Consider the following 18060-nt stretch of genomic DNA (forward strand, 5'->3'; position numbering starts at 1 on the left):
TTAATGCATGTATTCATCACTTTGTAACTATCGTAAAATAGAACATGTGCTTGCCAACTATTTATATGAGTTTACAGATGTATATCTCTCATCCCGCCACAAATTGAACTTCTTTCATCTTGTTTTTCTCTGACATTCATTCATTTCTGTTCATGTGGGTGTCTGCATTTGCATCACACGCATGTGGGTGTGAATGCATGTGTGTGTCTGCTTGTGTGAGAATGCCTTTGTGTTTTTTTCCAAGACATAATTTTTGCAGGAGCAGCAGGGTGTTTTGAGGACAGCGTCCTCGGTTGAACTCCCTCTTTCAGCGCTTCCCTTTCTCCTCCTCTCTCTCCTCTCTAGCTCCTCCCACCGCCTAGTCTTCCTCCTCCTCCTCCTCCGCCTCTGGTTTTGTCTCGCCTTACTCGCTCCCATCCCATGCAAATCTGGTTTTCAATATCTGGTTTAAAAAGAGAGCTTAGTGTTTTGAGGATTGTTGAGCCAGCAGCTTCCATTTTTTTTTTCTCACTATTATTACATTTTTTTAGCAGCACCTGCTGGGTGTGGTGTGTTGAGTCAGAATAAATCATTTTGTTTACAAAAATCACTTGGTTGTCTTAAAGACGGATTCGAGGCTGTATGACAGTTTGCAGCACTATTCCCATTCGTATGATTCATTGTGACTCTTCTCTGTGATGGCAGTCTTCAAGTGTGGATGTCTGGAACACGTTTAAGAACATTTGCTTTTAGAAGTTGTCTAACTTGGTTGATTTCAAGCACACCTTTGCCTTTATCAAAGTAGTCTGAAGCCCTGCTAACTTGCCTCTTCCTCCAGGTCTTCCTAGGATAACCAAAGGCAACCCAGATAGGATAAAACAAAATCCAAAACAAAAAGTGTGTTTTGGGTCTGGTCCAGGGTCTCCCATCAGCTGGATGTGTTTGGAGTACCTCCACAGAGAGGCATCTAGCTGGCATCCAAATCAGGAGCCTAAACCACTTTAACTGCCTCTTTTTTAAAGCAAAGAAGCTTTCTTTGCTCACACACCCATTGAAAGAAACTCTCAGTTGCTTTGAATACGATGCAATATAACTTTATTGTCAATTTACGCTGAAATGAAAAAAGCAAACGAAAAAGCAGTTTCGTTCAAGAAACGTACTCCCAACAATAGAAACACTGTGGTCATTAATTTAGACTGCTTTGTGGTCATGAGTGGATGTAATCAGTGGTTTGTCTTAGCCAGGTGGTGTAATTTCAGCCTGCATCTAAAACAGAGGTAAAACATCCCCTGCATAATGGTTCTAATCATTTAGGCCAATGAAGACTTGGCAGTTCTCAGGATCTTTCAGCTTGTCAAGAAACAGATTACATGAAACAGGAACCTGCAGACAAACACCTACCCCTAATTCAGACTCCTCAATATAATCATTTTGCATACAGATTTAAAACCCAATCCATAAAGTTTAAAAACCTGCTTTACACGCAAAGGCTGCTGTCGATAAATAACTTTAGTTTCCTGCAGCTGTTCAGAGTGATTGTTTCTTTTGCTGATGGAATTTAAATTCTAAAGTAGCCTTTTCTTGCCTTTACTTGCTAGTTTAGAATGAAACTAAATGTTTGTTTCTTCCCATGATTCTAAGACCATTTGCCGTTAAAGTGGCAGGTGGTAAATAGGCATGACCGTGTCTTGCATGTGCACTTAAAGCAGTATTGATTGATTTAATTGGCCACTTGGGGGATGCAGAGCAATCTTAGTCACAGCATTGATCATATTATCACCTTATGAAGTGATAGAGTGGAGAGTCTGATGATGATTTTCTGTGGGATGAGTGAGTGCAGCTTTACAGATGTATGCACAGTAGATCGCTGGAACTACTCAGAAAGAATTAAGCCTCAAGCTGTTCTTTTAGAACAATTATTCAATGGTATCCTTCGTGACTTGATTAGATTTGACCAAACACGCTGCAGATAAATTAATATCAGGCGGTGTCTTGGTCACATTTTGCAGCAAAATACAGTTACACATAATATATGTGTAACTGTAGGTCTTTTGTATTTTTTGTTTTGTTTCATCGTCGGTGACCCACCACTGTATGAATCCAAGCAGGATGCTGAAGATGAGATATTGGATATACTGCACATATGGCACAGAGCAGGAGATGTCCAGTATGAATAATGAATGATAAGAAAGTCGAACAGGTGGTGGTTTTTAGACTCAGTCAAGGATCGGCACATGTACCAAGCTTCTTAAAGTAATGCACGCTTCATCTGTTGTGTGTGGATGTGTACGTGTTTGCTTTCCTGACTTTGATTGTAAAAGTATGTACTCCATGCATAATCAAAATCCCCTCTTGCTTAAGAGAAGTGCAGATGGAGTTTTGATGTTTTTTTGTCAACTTTTTCAGAGCCAGAAGGTGTTAGGAAGGTTGTATTTTACACAAATGTATGCTTTTATATCCAACTTAAAACACAGAAATATCCATAAAACTGGCATCACTCTTGGCCCAGTTAACTTGGTAACAGGATAGTTGGCCATTATCATAAATGGGCTTCAACCTGGGTTAGATTGTGTTAGCAAATCATAACCAATAAATATGGATTCTGGAAGTCCTGATTATCTCTAAAAGCACATGCACTAGTGTGCACATACCTGATGACATCCGTTGATGACATTAGCCTCTGCTTGTTATTCCAATGGACGAAAGTTTCTTTTTTTGAATTAATAGATTCTTATGTGATTTGGTGGCTGCCAGGAAATGCTCTGATTCTCTCAGCCCCGTATGGTCACCTTGTTGTGAAGTGTTCAGTTAAATTCATGTGTCTGGGAATACAAACGTGCATGTATGACAACTAGAGAGGATATGCATGAATTCTGATTAGATGTTGCATACGTGTGTGGCTACGTATGTCTCTGTGTGCAGGTGTAAGTGTATCCAGACGCATGCATCTCCCCAGTGTGTTACAAGACAAAACATAAATACTGAGAGTATAGTTTATTTATTTGTTTTTCTGAAGGGCTGGAATTCAAGGTGAAAGAGGAAAAGTGGCTTTAGAAGGTTGCCTGTTAAGTGATGGATGAGGTGGAGGCTGCGATGATAAATAACTTCTGCTTGGTGTAATCACTTGTGACTCAGCACCATACTGTCTACAGCACAGTGTCCCAACGACATTCAGCCTACGTTTTGTGCTTGCCTTTTGGTTTTTCACTCATCACAGCTGCTGGTTTATGTGTTTACAGTCTGTGAATATGTGTGTCTGCACTACCTCAGTCTATAAAAAAATACAACTCATTTTCTTGTTTATTTTTTAGTGAATATTTTTTGTGATTTTCTTCTGATGCAGGTGTGAAATCAGCTAATGAGCTAATTGCCTCCAGGCTTCAGCTCTATATTTAATGCACTAATTTTGTGGAATTTCAGAATTAATGTCTTTGCTGGTTTATATAATTAATGACAAATGATATGTTTGTATTTTCTGTGTGGGAGTTAATTTCTGGGCCTAGTGTGATTTGGAAAAAACAAGTCAATGATAAAAAACAGTGGACTTCTGCATTCACTCCTGGATAGAATAAAACCATTTTCAATAGTGTTAAACTCTGTTTTCTGAAAAACATACATAGATGCATTTACACACATTGCTGTGCGTGCATGTTCCATAAAAGGTTTGAAGGAAAGGAAGAGTGTGTGCTTCAGCATGCACCTGTTTGGAGGTATGCATGGGCGCAGTGGACGTGTGAATGCATATGTATGTTATAGGTTTGTCAGTATGTGTGTGTGTGTGTGTGTGTGTGTGTGTGTGTGTGTGTGTGTGTGTGTGTGTGTGTGTGTGTGACTGACTGGTTACATGTTACAATGTGTCTGCATGCATCTACTAAATTATCTCTCTGTATGAATGTGTAAGTGCTTGTGCATATTTGGTGTGCATATTTGGTGTGTATATTGAGGTGTTGATGTGTGTGTGTTTCAGCAGCCATGTTAGTTGGTAAGAAAATGTGTCCGTGTGTCTCTCGGTGAGATGCTCTGTCATTTGCGAGTGAACTGCCTGGCGCTGACAGCCAGGGCCCGAGGGTTGATCTAATGTGAGTCTGCTGTCATCTCTCAATCGACTTGCTCAGCAGCCTTGAATTATTATTGTCATCCATCAACAACAGGGCTCTCTTTGTCGGCCTGCATGTCTGCTCTGCACTTCTACCTGTTAATCACCAGGACACAGAGTTTTCCCACTTGCAACAGTATTGACTACGATTACCTCTTCTTTGATCTCTGTTTCCTTCTTTCAGTGTATATCGCAAGTGTTATAATTGCTTTATAATGGTAATCACATAAACTCTGAAACCTAAAGCATAAAGCTGGTGTTAATTTATACACTATGGCACAGTGGAATACGTTATCAAGCTTTAGCTATACACACACATTAATGTTGGCACGATCAAATCCCTGTTTGTTTTGGTGATTTAATGAGATTTGTTGACAATAAGACAAATCGAGAATATTTCCAGCCTCATCCTTCACACCTTGAGTGGTAACATTAATATGCACCTGAAGACCTCTGCTTAACACATTCACAGAGTCTAATTGAGATTTCCCTTGCGGTCCCTGTACGCGATTCTTATTTCTTAGCTCATTCTTACAAAGTATGACTTACTGACATGACTCACCAAGGTCTTGCAAATGTTCTGCTTTGTGATTGCTTGTTAGAGTATGCATCAGTTTGAAACAAGAATAAACAAACCGGTTGATTGCCAATAGTTCTGCTCCTTACATGCGTGTGTCAATAAAGAATTAATCAAATTTGACACTCTAAATTCTTCACCAGTCTCTCTCTCTCTCTCTCTCTCTCTCTCTCTTTCCAGAGTTGGACAACCAAGAGGCTAGGGTGACAGAGATCCATGCCCTGGTGCACCGGCTCCCTGAGAAGAACAGACAGATGCTGGAGCTGCTGATGAAACACCTGGCCACGTAAGATGAGATATCACACACATGGACAACTGCAATCATTCATTATTATGCTTTATCATGAATTTTGCCCCCTCAGAAACAGCACAGTGTATCATTTTAGCAGATATTATATAGTGTTAACAGCAATGGCGAACTTCTCTCTTTTCCCCTCATGCCCTCTCCTGTTTCTACATCATAATCACTGTAATACCCCGTATCTTGATTGTTGTTGTTGTTGACCATCCTCGAGGAGGATTAGGGCTCTGTGTAATTTCTTGACCACATGCATTAAGGCAGTTTGTTCTGAAAATAGAAGCCCATCCAGCAGCCATCAAGCCAAATCTTTTTCCCAACTTGTTCCTCCAAGGTAAAGAGAGGCTAATTGTCAGGTGCAGGTCTTTCTGTGTGTGCCAGGAAATGTAGAAGCAGCCCAGTAAGGACTCGTTTTTTGATGTGCAGGTCAAACAATGTCCCCATGTTAAGGGTTAAAACTGGGCTAAGTTTGGTAGAGAAGTTAAAGTTTTTCATACATTTAGTCTACTATGTTTTAATTTGATTTAAATGACTATATTTCAATCAAGGAGGTCCCAACTTCACACCGGAATAGTCATTTATGCTGTTGGAACAATGTTATATGCAACATACACGTTCAAAAACCTTTAAAACTAAGTTTTAACCTAGATGTCTTTTGACCTGCACATCAGTAAAAACAGTGCTTACTGAGAGATAATAGGATACTACTCACCCTTTTAGCTGGAATTTAATGCTTTGCTCAAGGACATTTCAGCAGCACAGATGCAGATGAGCACTCCAGATGATTAAGTTCAACAAATCACTTATAAGACTCTCTAATTATATCTCATTTTTTCTAATGAAGGCCATCCCCTGACAATTGCCTCTTCATTTTTTTCTTTTCTCTCCCAGGACTTCAAATCACACCTCCAACTTCCACATTTTTATACTGTACATATGCATAATATACTGTGTAGACGAGACAATTTGTGAATTAAACAGGTTGTCTGTCCGTGGATTACATAACCACAAGCTGCTGCCGCACATAATCTAAAAAGCAGGGCATGGCACAGTTGGGATATGTGTAATTATTCCTCTAATACAGCTGACTGGTATTGTGTTTTCACTCCAAAACCCCATCTAAGCCCTCTGGCTTTACTGGGCTTTTCTTCAAAAACAGCAGCATGATATAATGTGTGTCAAATGGGACACTAGCCATGTTTATACAACATGTAGGCGAGTGCAAAAATATCTATTGTGAAGACATGCACATCTTTAGCTGGGCTTAGTGCATTACACCTGCCAGCGGTCAACTATATCATCATCACTGGCTTATAGGTTGAATTGCTGGATCACAGTAAACACACCTAACTAATACAGTCTAATACTACAAAGATCATACCTTCATAAAGATTCTCATGTTCAGTTGTTGCTTAAACTCTAGGGCCATATTTGAAGATGTTGTTTGTGGTGCTATTGAACTGTTTTTTTAAATGTATTTATTTTTTATAGATAGCTGATCTGTTATTTAGCCTAACCCTCATCGATATAAATGGGACTCATTTATATCAACAGTGTGGCAAATCATCACCACCAGAACCTGATGACCGTCGCCAATCTGGGTGTGGTCTTCGGGCCAACTCTGCTCCGCCCGCAGGAGGAGACGGTGGCAGCCATCATGGACATCAAGTTCCAGAACATTGTAGTAGAGATCCTCATAGAGCACCATGAGAAGGTAAGAGGGAATAATGTATGTAGGCATGTTTACAAATGAATAACATAAGAAATGGAGTTTGGTGACGGGGTTGAGGATTAAATGGATCCCTTGGCTTTGTCAAGTTTGTGTAATTGTGCATTTAAACAACATTGAATGCACCTAACTATTCTGAAAGGGCTCCACACACACATTACATGTACTCTATATACATTCAAAGCCCCTTCTCCTGTTAAATCCAAGTAGCTTATTGGCTGGCCAAGCTGCTTCCAGGTGTCACCATGACAACAGACAAATCAGCATGACTGTTTCAGACCCTCACATTACGCACACATAGTATGTTCAGCCTGTGAAGGAAACGAACGATCACACAGACAACAAACACGTATCCCACACCTGTGTAGATGCACAATTTACACAGAGACAGGATATGACACACACACACACACACACACACACACACACACACACACACACACACACACACACACACACACACACACACACACACACACACACACACACACACACAAACTCACACACAGTCCTGCATGTCATCCCTGCTTTACAGACAGACACAGCTGTCGCCGGTGCAATGTGCAAAAACAAAACAAATAGTGTGTGCATGCTGTGATAGAGCAGCTCTGAATCCTTAAAGAGCTCCACAACAGTCCTTGTGCTTGTGTCACTGTCTTCTATTGTACACCAATAGAATAGTGGTTGTCTGTACTTCACATGTCTGCCTGAAGCATTGTGTGAAGTAAAAAGCTTTTTTATTCTCTTTTCTTGGTAATTCAACTGTCTAGTAAAATGAAAGGATTTCATTTTGGTGTAAATGGTATTGAAATGATTCACTCGAGATTCATGATGTGCTCATGTTCTGTACTGAAACATTTGTAGTTTTCATGTGATGCTGCCTATTTTACTGCCCTTTTCTGCAACCAAAGCATTAAATCCAGTGCGTTTAAATGGGCTCTCCAGCACTCCAATCAGATGTTTTCCTTCTTGAGTGAAGCGATGGGTGTGGAGCTGGCTGAAAAAGCAGAAAAAAAGTCATGACAGATGACTGGATGTTGGATGATTACATTTGACTTAGGCTGAAATATCAAACTAATACAAACCAATAGCAGAAAAAAACATTAAGTTTGAACATAGAGATACGTAATTTATGATTAAAAAATCTTGAAACACAGTGTATACTGTGTATATATATATATATATCATCTCAGCATGGTATTTTCTGCATCTTGCATAATTGTGCCTCAACGAGTAGAAATACAATACAAGCAATGTCATCATCAGTGCTACAAATCACAGCTTGAAACCTACAAAGTCCCCTGTTGTTAAGTTTCTACAAATGTAATCATTCCCAGTTAAAGGACGTTTTAGCAGCAAACAGCTGTGTTTCATTGGCACGCATCCAGGAATTAATATTAGATATACAGTCTCAGCTCACCTATTATCTCTTTTCACCAGAGATAAACATAACAAGGATTATTAGCTAGGCATAAAGTGAGTCATAGGCTCACTCGTGGTTTTGCAGACCTTTGTATTGTGTAATTTTTCTTTTTTTTAGTGCTGTTTTTCTATCATATCACAATCTTGCACAATATGGCACGGGTGTACATGTTTTTACATTGAAGCACAACATTATGATCATTGTCTCTGCCTTAAATGTGATAAGATGTACCACATTTCCCCGCAGTCACATATGAGACCATAAATTGCTTGTTTGTAGCAGTTTGTAGCAGCAAGAACATGCGGTGCTTATGTCTGTGATTTTTCACTGCTATTTACTTTTTAAAATCTATATATTGTTTCTTTAATTGTGCTCAGACATGGCTGTCCATTTTGTCCGTGCAGATATTCAGAGACGTGCCGATTTCTGCAGGCGGCCCGACCAACCTGCCGCTCAACGTGTCCAGGAGGAGAAGCACTGAGATCAAAGCCCCGTCCTGCAGCGAAAGGCCACTCACACTGTTCCACACACCAACACATTCCCAGAAAGGTGAGCTGAACCAACCAATTTACCGGATAAAAGTATTAGAATTTATTATTTGTTATCAGACGCAACAGCTACACTAGTATTGTTTGCACATGTGAGTCTGTTTGTGTGTCATCATGGCAAAATATGGTCCTGGAGACACCCGAAACAGAAACTAGCACAGAGCGGTTTTGAGTGTTTTGCCAGGTGTTTATATTTCTTCAGACAGATTTTGTCACAGCAATGGCACCACAACCATGCAGGATGCAGTCACGAAACTTTACAGGTGTATAGTTGAGATCAAAATGAAGGCCGCTATTGAAGTTTGGTGTGGTCTGAGCAAGGGCACTGGAAGTCGTGGGGTTGTAAATGAGGAAGGGGCCGTTGGGCCCCCACTTTTCTCCCCTGGCCCCATTTGGAGTTGCGGCTGTTGTCATCCCATCGCGAGATCGTTTTGAGTTTATTTTTAATTTGCTCACACCTGCTGTCCTGCTATATGGTAAGCTGAGAGAGAGAGAGACTTGTGACTACCAACTCTTCTTTTAAAGCATTAACAAAAGGGTTTCAGTGGTCAGTTTTGCTTTGAGTCCGTTAGCTTATCATCAGAGATAGTTTACAGTGGTCAACAGATGTGCGATTTTAGAACAGGAAAAAAGCATGTCAGTATAAAAGTGGATACTTGCAGAACAATGGACAACATCTTCTTGGCTAAAAAAAACACCAAAGTGTTTGTAAATCTATCTTTATTCTCGTAGGTGAAAAGAAGAACAGTGTTGCCAATGCCACAGTCGCTGAACTGCAGCAGCCGGTTTCCTCCTCTGCCAACTGTAACAGCAGCAGCAGTAGCAGCAGCAGCAGCCAAGGTCGAACCCCGAGACACAGCCTGACCAGCAACGACGGAGAGCAGGACACCCGGCAGATCCGGCCCACCTCACTGTGAGTGATTATTAGAATAGGAACCTGAAACCTGTGTTGTTTCTCATAGATACTGTAGGACTCAAAAATCGAGTCAAACAGTAACTAACTGAATAATTATACTAATAATATGTAAGATATTAGGGAAACAATAATAATAATAATAATAATAATAATAACAAAAACCAGAGTGACAGTCAAGTACCATTGTCAGTTTAGATTTAGTGCAGTGTAACCAGAATGCAGCTCAACGTGCTTTACACAAACAACATCAAACATTAAGAGTAATCACTGGAAAAGCAAAAATAGATTAACAGATGTTTGTGAGGGGAAGGATTGGCAGGGAGTTTGGACACATTTATAAATACAAAGTGACATACATGTACACATGCAAACTTGAACTTCAAATATAGTCACAAACACATGGGTTCAAGAATGTACACACTCACGTTTTCATACATACAAAAATTTGCAGGAATGCATGAGCACACACACACACACGTTAGCACACATGTAGATATGTGGCAGCTAAGAGTTTAGAGAAGCAGTCTTGTGACTGTCAGGTTGTTGGTTTAAATCCCAAAAGCATCTGGAAAGTGTGCAGAAAGGATCTGAACTCCAACTGCACCAACAATAGAAGACTGTGTCTACTTCCCTGAAATGAGGGGTGATTTGAAACAAAAACAAGTACACAAAATCCCACATGATACATGCATGTACACATGCATGTATCATGTGGCATGTATATAATCTATTCAACTAAGTTTTGAATACAATCAAGAACCTAACACGTTTGTCTTGGATTTATCTTAAACAGTGTACCCACCTTCTGTGCATCGGTGTCTGGCCAGCAGTTTGCACGACTGAAACCCAAAACCAACTTAAACAAAAGTATTTTCACAGGTCTGAACAAGGGCCTCCACCATGTAAACACTGAACACATGCTAAGGTTATTAACAGGGGTAAACACGCACTCGCCTGCATGTGAAATGCACAGCGACATGAGGCTGGGCTGTCATCATGGGATCATCTGTCCACTTTGCTGTTGACATTCGCTGTTAGATCAAGATACACACTACCGATCACCTCATTTACTGACTTAGTGGCAGACCATCAAGTACAGCCTGTCTCCAAGACGTCTCCCTGCTGCCACCTCGACTCTCTCTCCTTTACCATGCAACACTCCTTCATCCTCATTCTTTTAATCTCTCACTAGGGGATGGTTGTTACACGATCCGACTGTCATTTGAGTTCTCACCTCTAGATGTGAATTCTGAGTCACAGTTATTTATTACTTCCCATTGGTGTGTCTGTACGGTGACAGGACCCCATTCACTGATGCAGGACATCAGTTCGTAATCTGTGATCAATTAACAACATGATTGTTAAACATCCATCACGCTCTGAGCAATCTATTCAAGTCATTCGCTTAGTGAAGTGAAGTGTGAAAATCCAGCCTCATAACCTTCATTCTAACATAACTGGAAAAAAAACAACATTCATGAAAAGCTGTAGATGATACTCGCATATTGCTCAACTTTTGCGTGTACTATGTGTGTAACAGTGTACATTAAGCAGTAAAAACGTACACTCCAGTAGTGATGAGTATTTTGTATATTATTGTTCCCCTTGGGCTTCAATGTTCTGTAGATCAACCCTAGTAACAAAAGTCACAGTAATGTACAAAGCAAGTAAGTTATACAGTACTGTATGAAGAAGATTTTAGATCATGACCTCAGTCCTTAAATAGCGGGATTTGAAAACACCATATTATCATATGTTTTTTGTCTGAATGCTTTAGGTTGACAAAATGATCATATCTCAAAATGAAGGACCACAGACCTCAACTGTACATGTGCATGCAGTTATGTTATTAGTCCTGCAATGATACCCGCTGAAATGATATCTGCTGTATTACAGCTGCTGCTAAATCACAAATTATGGATGCAATAAAACCGAATGAGGCTGATCTATTCAATTAAATGACATGTTTATATACTATATTCATTATATACTGGAATTTGAATTACTGTTAATTTCAAAGATTTTTTTATGGTGTTTCTGGTGTATGATTTATTATTTTGACAAGAGTAAACAATACAGTTAAGTTAGGCAAGCAATGTTTAAGTCAAGCCTGATCTTGCCTTCACATAAAAGAATGATCCCAGTCACTCCACATTTTGAGGCATACATCTTCTTAATTAAACAATGTATTGGATCGGTATCCCAGGTATCGGTATCAGAACTGAAAAAGTTATATTTGTGCATCCCTATCACAAATTTTAAAAGTAAGGAAATATTCATATAAACCCCCTTTAAATGTTCCAAAAATGTCACATACGCTGACGAGTTATGGTCCTTTTCAAAATGAGCTGTGAGGTATGTGCGAAGCCGGAACTTGATGGGGAAAAAACAATACACTTTTTTGTTCTAATTAGTTAGTTGCATTTCTTGAACCAAGGTCAGGGTTCACCTCAGGGTGTTATGCACAGATATAAGAGATGTGTCATCTTTAACTGAAAGAGAAGTTCAAGAGCATGGAGAACAAAAGGAAGGCCGAAAGGTTTTCAGATTCTTCCCTTTATGAGTCACATTAATGATTCATCACAGGAAATGTTCACAGGATTTCATCCTTTTTTCAGTTTTTTTTCTCCCCCTCACTATTGAATAGTGTGCTGTAAAGTGTTTAATACATGTGGCCCTTTCATATATGTATGGTACTGGATGTAAGTGTGATCGAGTTGAAACAGTTTTCCTTTCATTAACTCTGCCCCGGCCTATTTAGACATTAGCGTCATGCATTTTCTCAGATGAAAAGCCTCATGCTTTTTGCACTTGGATTATGACTACATTTTATTTTCATGCATTAAGGGGGGAAAAAGGGCAACGTCTGGTTAAAAATGACCCAGCTCAGTGGGAACAGACACAGCCGAGGATTATATTTTAGATTTAAAGATGGAGCTGATGAGTGACAAAAGCTTTCTGGCTGAAGTAGTCAGTGAAGTGTGAATCTCATTGGAGCTGTCAAGGCCAAGATAGATTCAGTGAGTTGAATCAGGTTGCGCTTTTTAAGCAAGCAAAAGTCCCACATTGTGTGCGTTTGTCTCACTCATAGTAAAATGAGAGGATTCAAAATCCAAAACAATGAATTTCATCTGTGTTTGTTCTGTACAAAGATGTTTCAGCTTTATCTTAGCACGAATACTGACAGAGAAACCAAAGAGTAGTGAAATCCATCTAACTTGAGGGGGAAGAAAAGAACATCTCAGAACATCTCAGACAACGTTGGTCGATGTATTAAGCCAGACTCTCATATAGATAAATATAGTATGTATTGATGCTAACTTTATGTCTAAAGCTTATTGATCTGTTTCATGAATATGTCTATCTGAGATTATTTGATTATCTGACTTAAATTAATTTGGCCTTGAAACACCAAACACCATTTACATCTGGAAATTGTATTTTTAATAAAAAACAATATTTTAATTGAATACCCCTGCACTATAGTAAGTCAGTAAGTAAGATGAGTTTTGTATGACTACATAACAAGATAAGAACAAATGCAAACAAAACAGTTAAAAGAGTACATTTGTGAAGTGAGTTTGTTACTCTGAGGTCAATTAAAAATATTTATATGAAATATAGACTAACCAAGACTAAGACTAAAATATCAATTCAGGAACATGTTACCATGCATCAAGAGTCAGTTTCCTTAAGTCGTTATTCTCAATTGGATATCTCTGTGTCCCTAAAGAATGTAAATGCTCGTAAAACTGGAAAGTTGGGTCATGAAACCTTGTAGGGTCAGCCTTAACCAAGGTCTTATAGTTCATGTTGTTCGCTACACTCTTATTTACCCTTCAAAGCTAATGAATCTGAAGAAGATGGGTTAAGGGGCATAGAAGAAAGCTCTATATCGGGTTTCGGGAAGCTCTATCTGATCTATATATATACTCACATGTCAGGAGGCAATGTAGACCTGCTGGTCACAGATTATTGGTAGCCTCATGTGTACGAGCGCTTTAAATACAAGCTCACACACCCAAGCACTCTGCTGTAGCAGATACGATTTAGTTTGACAAAAACCTTATTGTATAGCAGGGGAAATGAATGGAAAATGACCACATACCATCTATAATTAGTCTTAATATTTGGCAGAGTGCACAGTATGAGTATTCTACAGATATTCTGATAAGGATATAGAGCCTAAACATCAATTCTGATGGGATTTTAAGTACAAGTACGAGGCAAACTGAGGTCAAGAGCCTCATATGGCTTTTGATACTTTAGAACATAAGAAACTAAACATCAGTTGTCATTAAGACTCTTAACAAGTTGAAGAGCTGAAACATTAACTATCATGAAATTATACAGTGGAAACTCACATCAACACTTCATTTGTTAAGTTATAGTTGTTCAATAGGTAACATTTGAAAGGGATTTGACTTTTCTCTTTTAATTGTCTATATTGCAAGTCCTCAAATGTACTGCTATAGAAGTGATAATACTGATTTGCTGGAGTATCCCAATAACCCCCTGCAACAAACCTGTTTTACAGGCAAACTTAAGAATCATGAGTTCTCCTTTGAACAAGAAGGCTTCTTCAATCGCTTAACCATTCCAAAGATGTGATTTATTCCAGCCCATTTACAGCATGATATGCCTCCATTTTGTAACAATCAGCAAACAAACTGCGTGGAGTACTTGATCCGGTTCCGATCCCGGACCATGTTTTCTCAGTCTCCCAGAGCCACGCACCATGGACTTCCAAGAGAAGCCCGACTGCACCCTCATTACAGACAAGAGAGAGGTACAAAGGTCAGAAGTGTACAACAACTGGGCATTCAAAAGCCCCTCATCCCCCTGAGGCGGATGCTATTTTCAGTTTTGGCACCTTGGTTATTGGTTTTGTTCTTTTACTGTAGTTTGTTTGTTGGTGTGAAATGCCCGGAGGCCACACCTCTTTCAAATTATCTCTTTTAGGTTCTGTCACGTGCAACTCACACCCCCATGACTCTTTGTAGTAATGAGGGAAGAAAGTTGTAAAAACAAATTGGCAAATGGGGCTAGTGATCTAATATAGTAGAGTAGAAGTTTACGGTCTGACCTGAATCTGTAACAAGCTGTACACTAGTAATATGATTTTCACACTTTTTTGTCCCCAGGCACATTATTTTTACTCAAAATATCAATGTATGCATCCTGACAAATGTAGAATATACTGTATTAAAATGTATATTGAGGCTATATTGCATCTTAAATAGATTATTCACAATGAAAATGACTCAAAATGCTATTTTTTTTTGTTTTTTAAACTACATTTTTACATTACAAAATCATGTTTCGAGTTTAGGTTGAAGTGAATAGAAAGAGGATAGATATATAAAATCAGTTTTAAAATAATGATAATATTGTTTATCATGTAACAGGCTATATATAATGATAAAGTCATGTCTCATGAACCCACAAATCTGATTTCTTTTTTTCACAAACTAAACAAGTTCAAGTGCTATTACAAAAATATCTTAAAGCGAGAGAACAATTTGGCCTACTTGCTAAATGTATGTACCAGGCATTGTATTCCAGGTTTAGTTGCTTTTAGGATAATATATCTTAATAAAACAACACCATTTCAAATGTATTCTTCTAATTTCTACTTAAATAAAGTTGAACAAGGCATTTAAGGATTAACATTATTTGGCGCACACACACACACAGTTTGGCAGTCACTGCACTAGCATATGTCATGACCCCGTGGACTTCACCTTGGACCAAATGGAGTCTGTGAATGATTATTATTTATTCCTGCTGTCTGTTTGGCATTTAAGAGAAAGTGCAGTACAAGCCGAATGCTTGGCCTGCGGTGTAAACAATACACTTGCCCTAACATTGTTGCATCACATATCCAAGTCATCATAACAACAGAACAGAAGCTACGAAAATGTAAGTACATGGTGCTGATAATGCCTCTCTTTTCCCTCTCACTTTAAAAACACAACTTTTACTGTGCGGTATTGTTATCAAAAGCTAATAAGCCACTTTATTCAGTTTAAAATGTGTAAAATAACAGTTAAGATTCCCAATATGTGGTCAGTTTATCCAAATAACGGCGGTATGAGAATTTGCTGCGCTCATTTTCGGAGATGTGACAGCAGCATTAGGAAAACCTCTCAAGGAGATATATCCTCTCCACAGCACAACACCCATTTACAAACACACATGCAGTGCCAGTCACCAGGTCATATGGCTCTTCTCTGCTGTTGCTTCTTGATATTTCCGTTCCTTTTTTTTGCCTTCAGCACAATACAGACATAATATGTCAGCCTCTCATGCTCTTAGACCTTCAAATATTATTCTGAGCCCTTACAATAGTCCCTCTTCCCTCCTCCCCCTGTGGGATTTAACTTACGTTGTGAAATGGCAACCCTGATAACACTGGACATTTTTTATTTTGCCAGAGGCATCAAGATCAGAGCAAGTTCTGGATAGACTTCCTCCTACATTATCTGTTCCACCTTCTACAGCTGCTTGCCCTCCCGTCTGCGATGCTGTAAAAATAATTAATCAGTCATGAGATCCTGCAGTGCCGACCACCATCTCAAGTTGCACAGTCACAAGTGTGGCTATGAGTTACAACTTCATCTGTTAGGATGATGATAAAGATAAAAACTTCACATAAATAACTGATGCATGTTATTCAACTAACAGATGCATTAATCAACAAGTGAGTAACCCTAAACAACTACTGTAAATTCTCATATAAAAGCTTGTGTCACCACTTTGCCACTCTGAATTTTTATTTTCAAAAGAAACACCAGTTTCAATCAGCTGTTTATTCCAGTTTCTCCACTTTTCTGTTTTTTCCCCAATTGACGTTAAGCTACCGTCGATGAAACTCAAGATTTTGCACATTTGACACTTGCCAGTAATGGGATGGCTGGACACTTTTAATATTAATAATAGGAAAAATTGCTGGTGCTGGACTTAAATCAATTGCTGAATGAAAACGATATTTCTGTCAGAGAAGTGAAACTCAGAATGACATGACTCTTTTGTTGGACTGATAGAATTAGTGCTGTGGAATTGGACGTAACATTGAAATTGTCAAGACAGCAGGTAAACATGGGGGAAGTTTTAAGAATCAGCTTCATTGGCCAGCTGTGTGTACACATGCAAGGAATTTGACTTTGAGATTGCATTAGCTGGGAAGCAGAGGGCAGTAGGAATAAAAGGCCCAATAAAGGTGTGGTTCTCTCTTCCATTGTTGTAAATTATTTTGGGAATTTAGGGTAAAAGTGTTCACCTGAAAGATGAGACACTGTCAGCACTTTATAGTTTGTATTCTTGTCATCATTCGTATGGATAGGAGTACTCACTGAGGAAAGAAGCAGCACAGTTTGTTAACCAACCTAACTTGTCTAACCTCTTGCCTGTCTTCTGTATTTACAGCACCTTGCTCTCATTTTGAGAACTTAGAATGCTGGGCTCAATGATGCCTCTTTGACAACCGCAGAAAATAAAGATAAGATAAGATGATGCATTCCTACTTAAGGGATGTTTCCAATGTTATAAACCCAAATCTTGTCACCTTAAAAGGACATGGCGTTTGTCAATGTTAAAAGAGATGTGATCAACAGGACCACACTAATTGCTGTTATTACAAAAAAATATGTTTTATTTGATTATTGTTTTTAGTATCAAGTCTCGAAAAAGGTTTATTATTCCTTACATGTATTGTCTATAAATGTTAGATTCATGCTGTCGTTGTTGGCAGCTTTCACATGATTTTGCTTATAATGAGATGGAAGTGTGTGACTTTGATCGTGTTAGTAAGTGTGTGGGTGTGTTGTAGCACAGTGAATTGATGGCCTGTTAGGGAGGAGTGTGGAGAGACGAGTGATCTGTTTGATTAAACCAACTGTTAAATGTACTGCGAGTCTGATGGGGAGAGTATATCCACCTGAAACAAGTTGATTTTCTTTGTAACTTGTTTATTATTTATTATCCTTTTTTTTTTTTTGTGCACCATGTCGGCAAATGTTCTATCTGAGAAGGAAAAAAACTCGGTCAAGAAAACACTATTGATTTATATATTCAATCAAAGCATAATGATTGTCAGCTGGAAATCATGCCTCCTCATCTCTTTCAACGGCTCTGCTGGAAGGAGGCAGAGAAGAAGAACGGGTTGGAGTGACATATGAAGCACATTGACAGACAAGCAGTGAGTGACAATGCAGAGAGCATGTGGATCCTTGAGACAGTCACTCAAACTGACAGTTTAATGAATAAATAGGAAACACAACCTTTTACTGGGTTTTTCTTTAGGTTGGAGCTTGGCCAGATAGAAGGATGAATTATATTTTACATCCTCATGTCATCTGACAATTTGAAAATTAGATTAGACAACTGTAGATAGACACTATTCCCTAAGCTTGGAAAGAGTCCCCCTACAATTATATGTAATCACAGTCGATCGATCGTCCAAATGGTGAATGGACTATAATTGTATAGCACT

General features: G+C 38.9%; 1 protein-coding gene across 2 annotated transcripts in view; it reads left to right on the forward strand.

Moving 5' to 3' along the window:
• Positions 1 to 18060, forward strand: part of LOC137876283 (rho GTPase-activating protein 26-like) — a 76820-nt gene that overhangs the window by 50594 nt on the left and 8166 nt on the right. For both annotated transcript variants that reach the window (XM_068715726.1, XM_068715725.1), the window contains exons 17-20: positions 4833 to 4938; positions 6505 to 6664; positions 8507 to 8651; positions 9383 to 9563. In XM_068715726.1, coding sequence (XP_068571827.1) covers positions 4833 to 4938; positions 6505 to 6664; positions 8507 to 8651; positions 9383 to 9563 — 592 coding nt within the window. The remainder of the gene's footprint in view (positions 1 to 4832; positions 4939 to 6504; positions 6665 to 8506; positions 8652 to 9382; positions 9564 to 18060) is intronic.

This window comes from Cebidichthys violaceus, unplaced genomic scaffold, assembly GCF_023349555.1.
Source record: "Cebidichthys violaceus isolate CVI_PGR_0920_01 unplaced genomic scaffold, fCebVio1.0.p SCAF_20, whole genome shotgun sequence".
In the NCBI taxonomy this organism is placed as follows: domain Eukaryota; kingdom Metazoa; phylum Chordata; class Actinopteri; order Perciformes; family Stichaeidae; genus Cebidichthys; species Cebidichthys violaceus.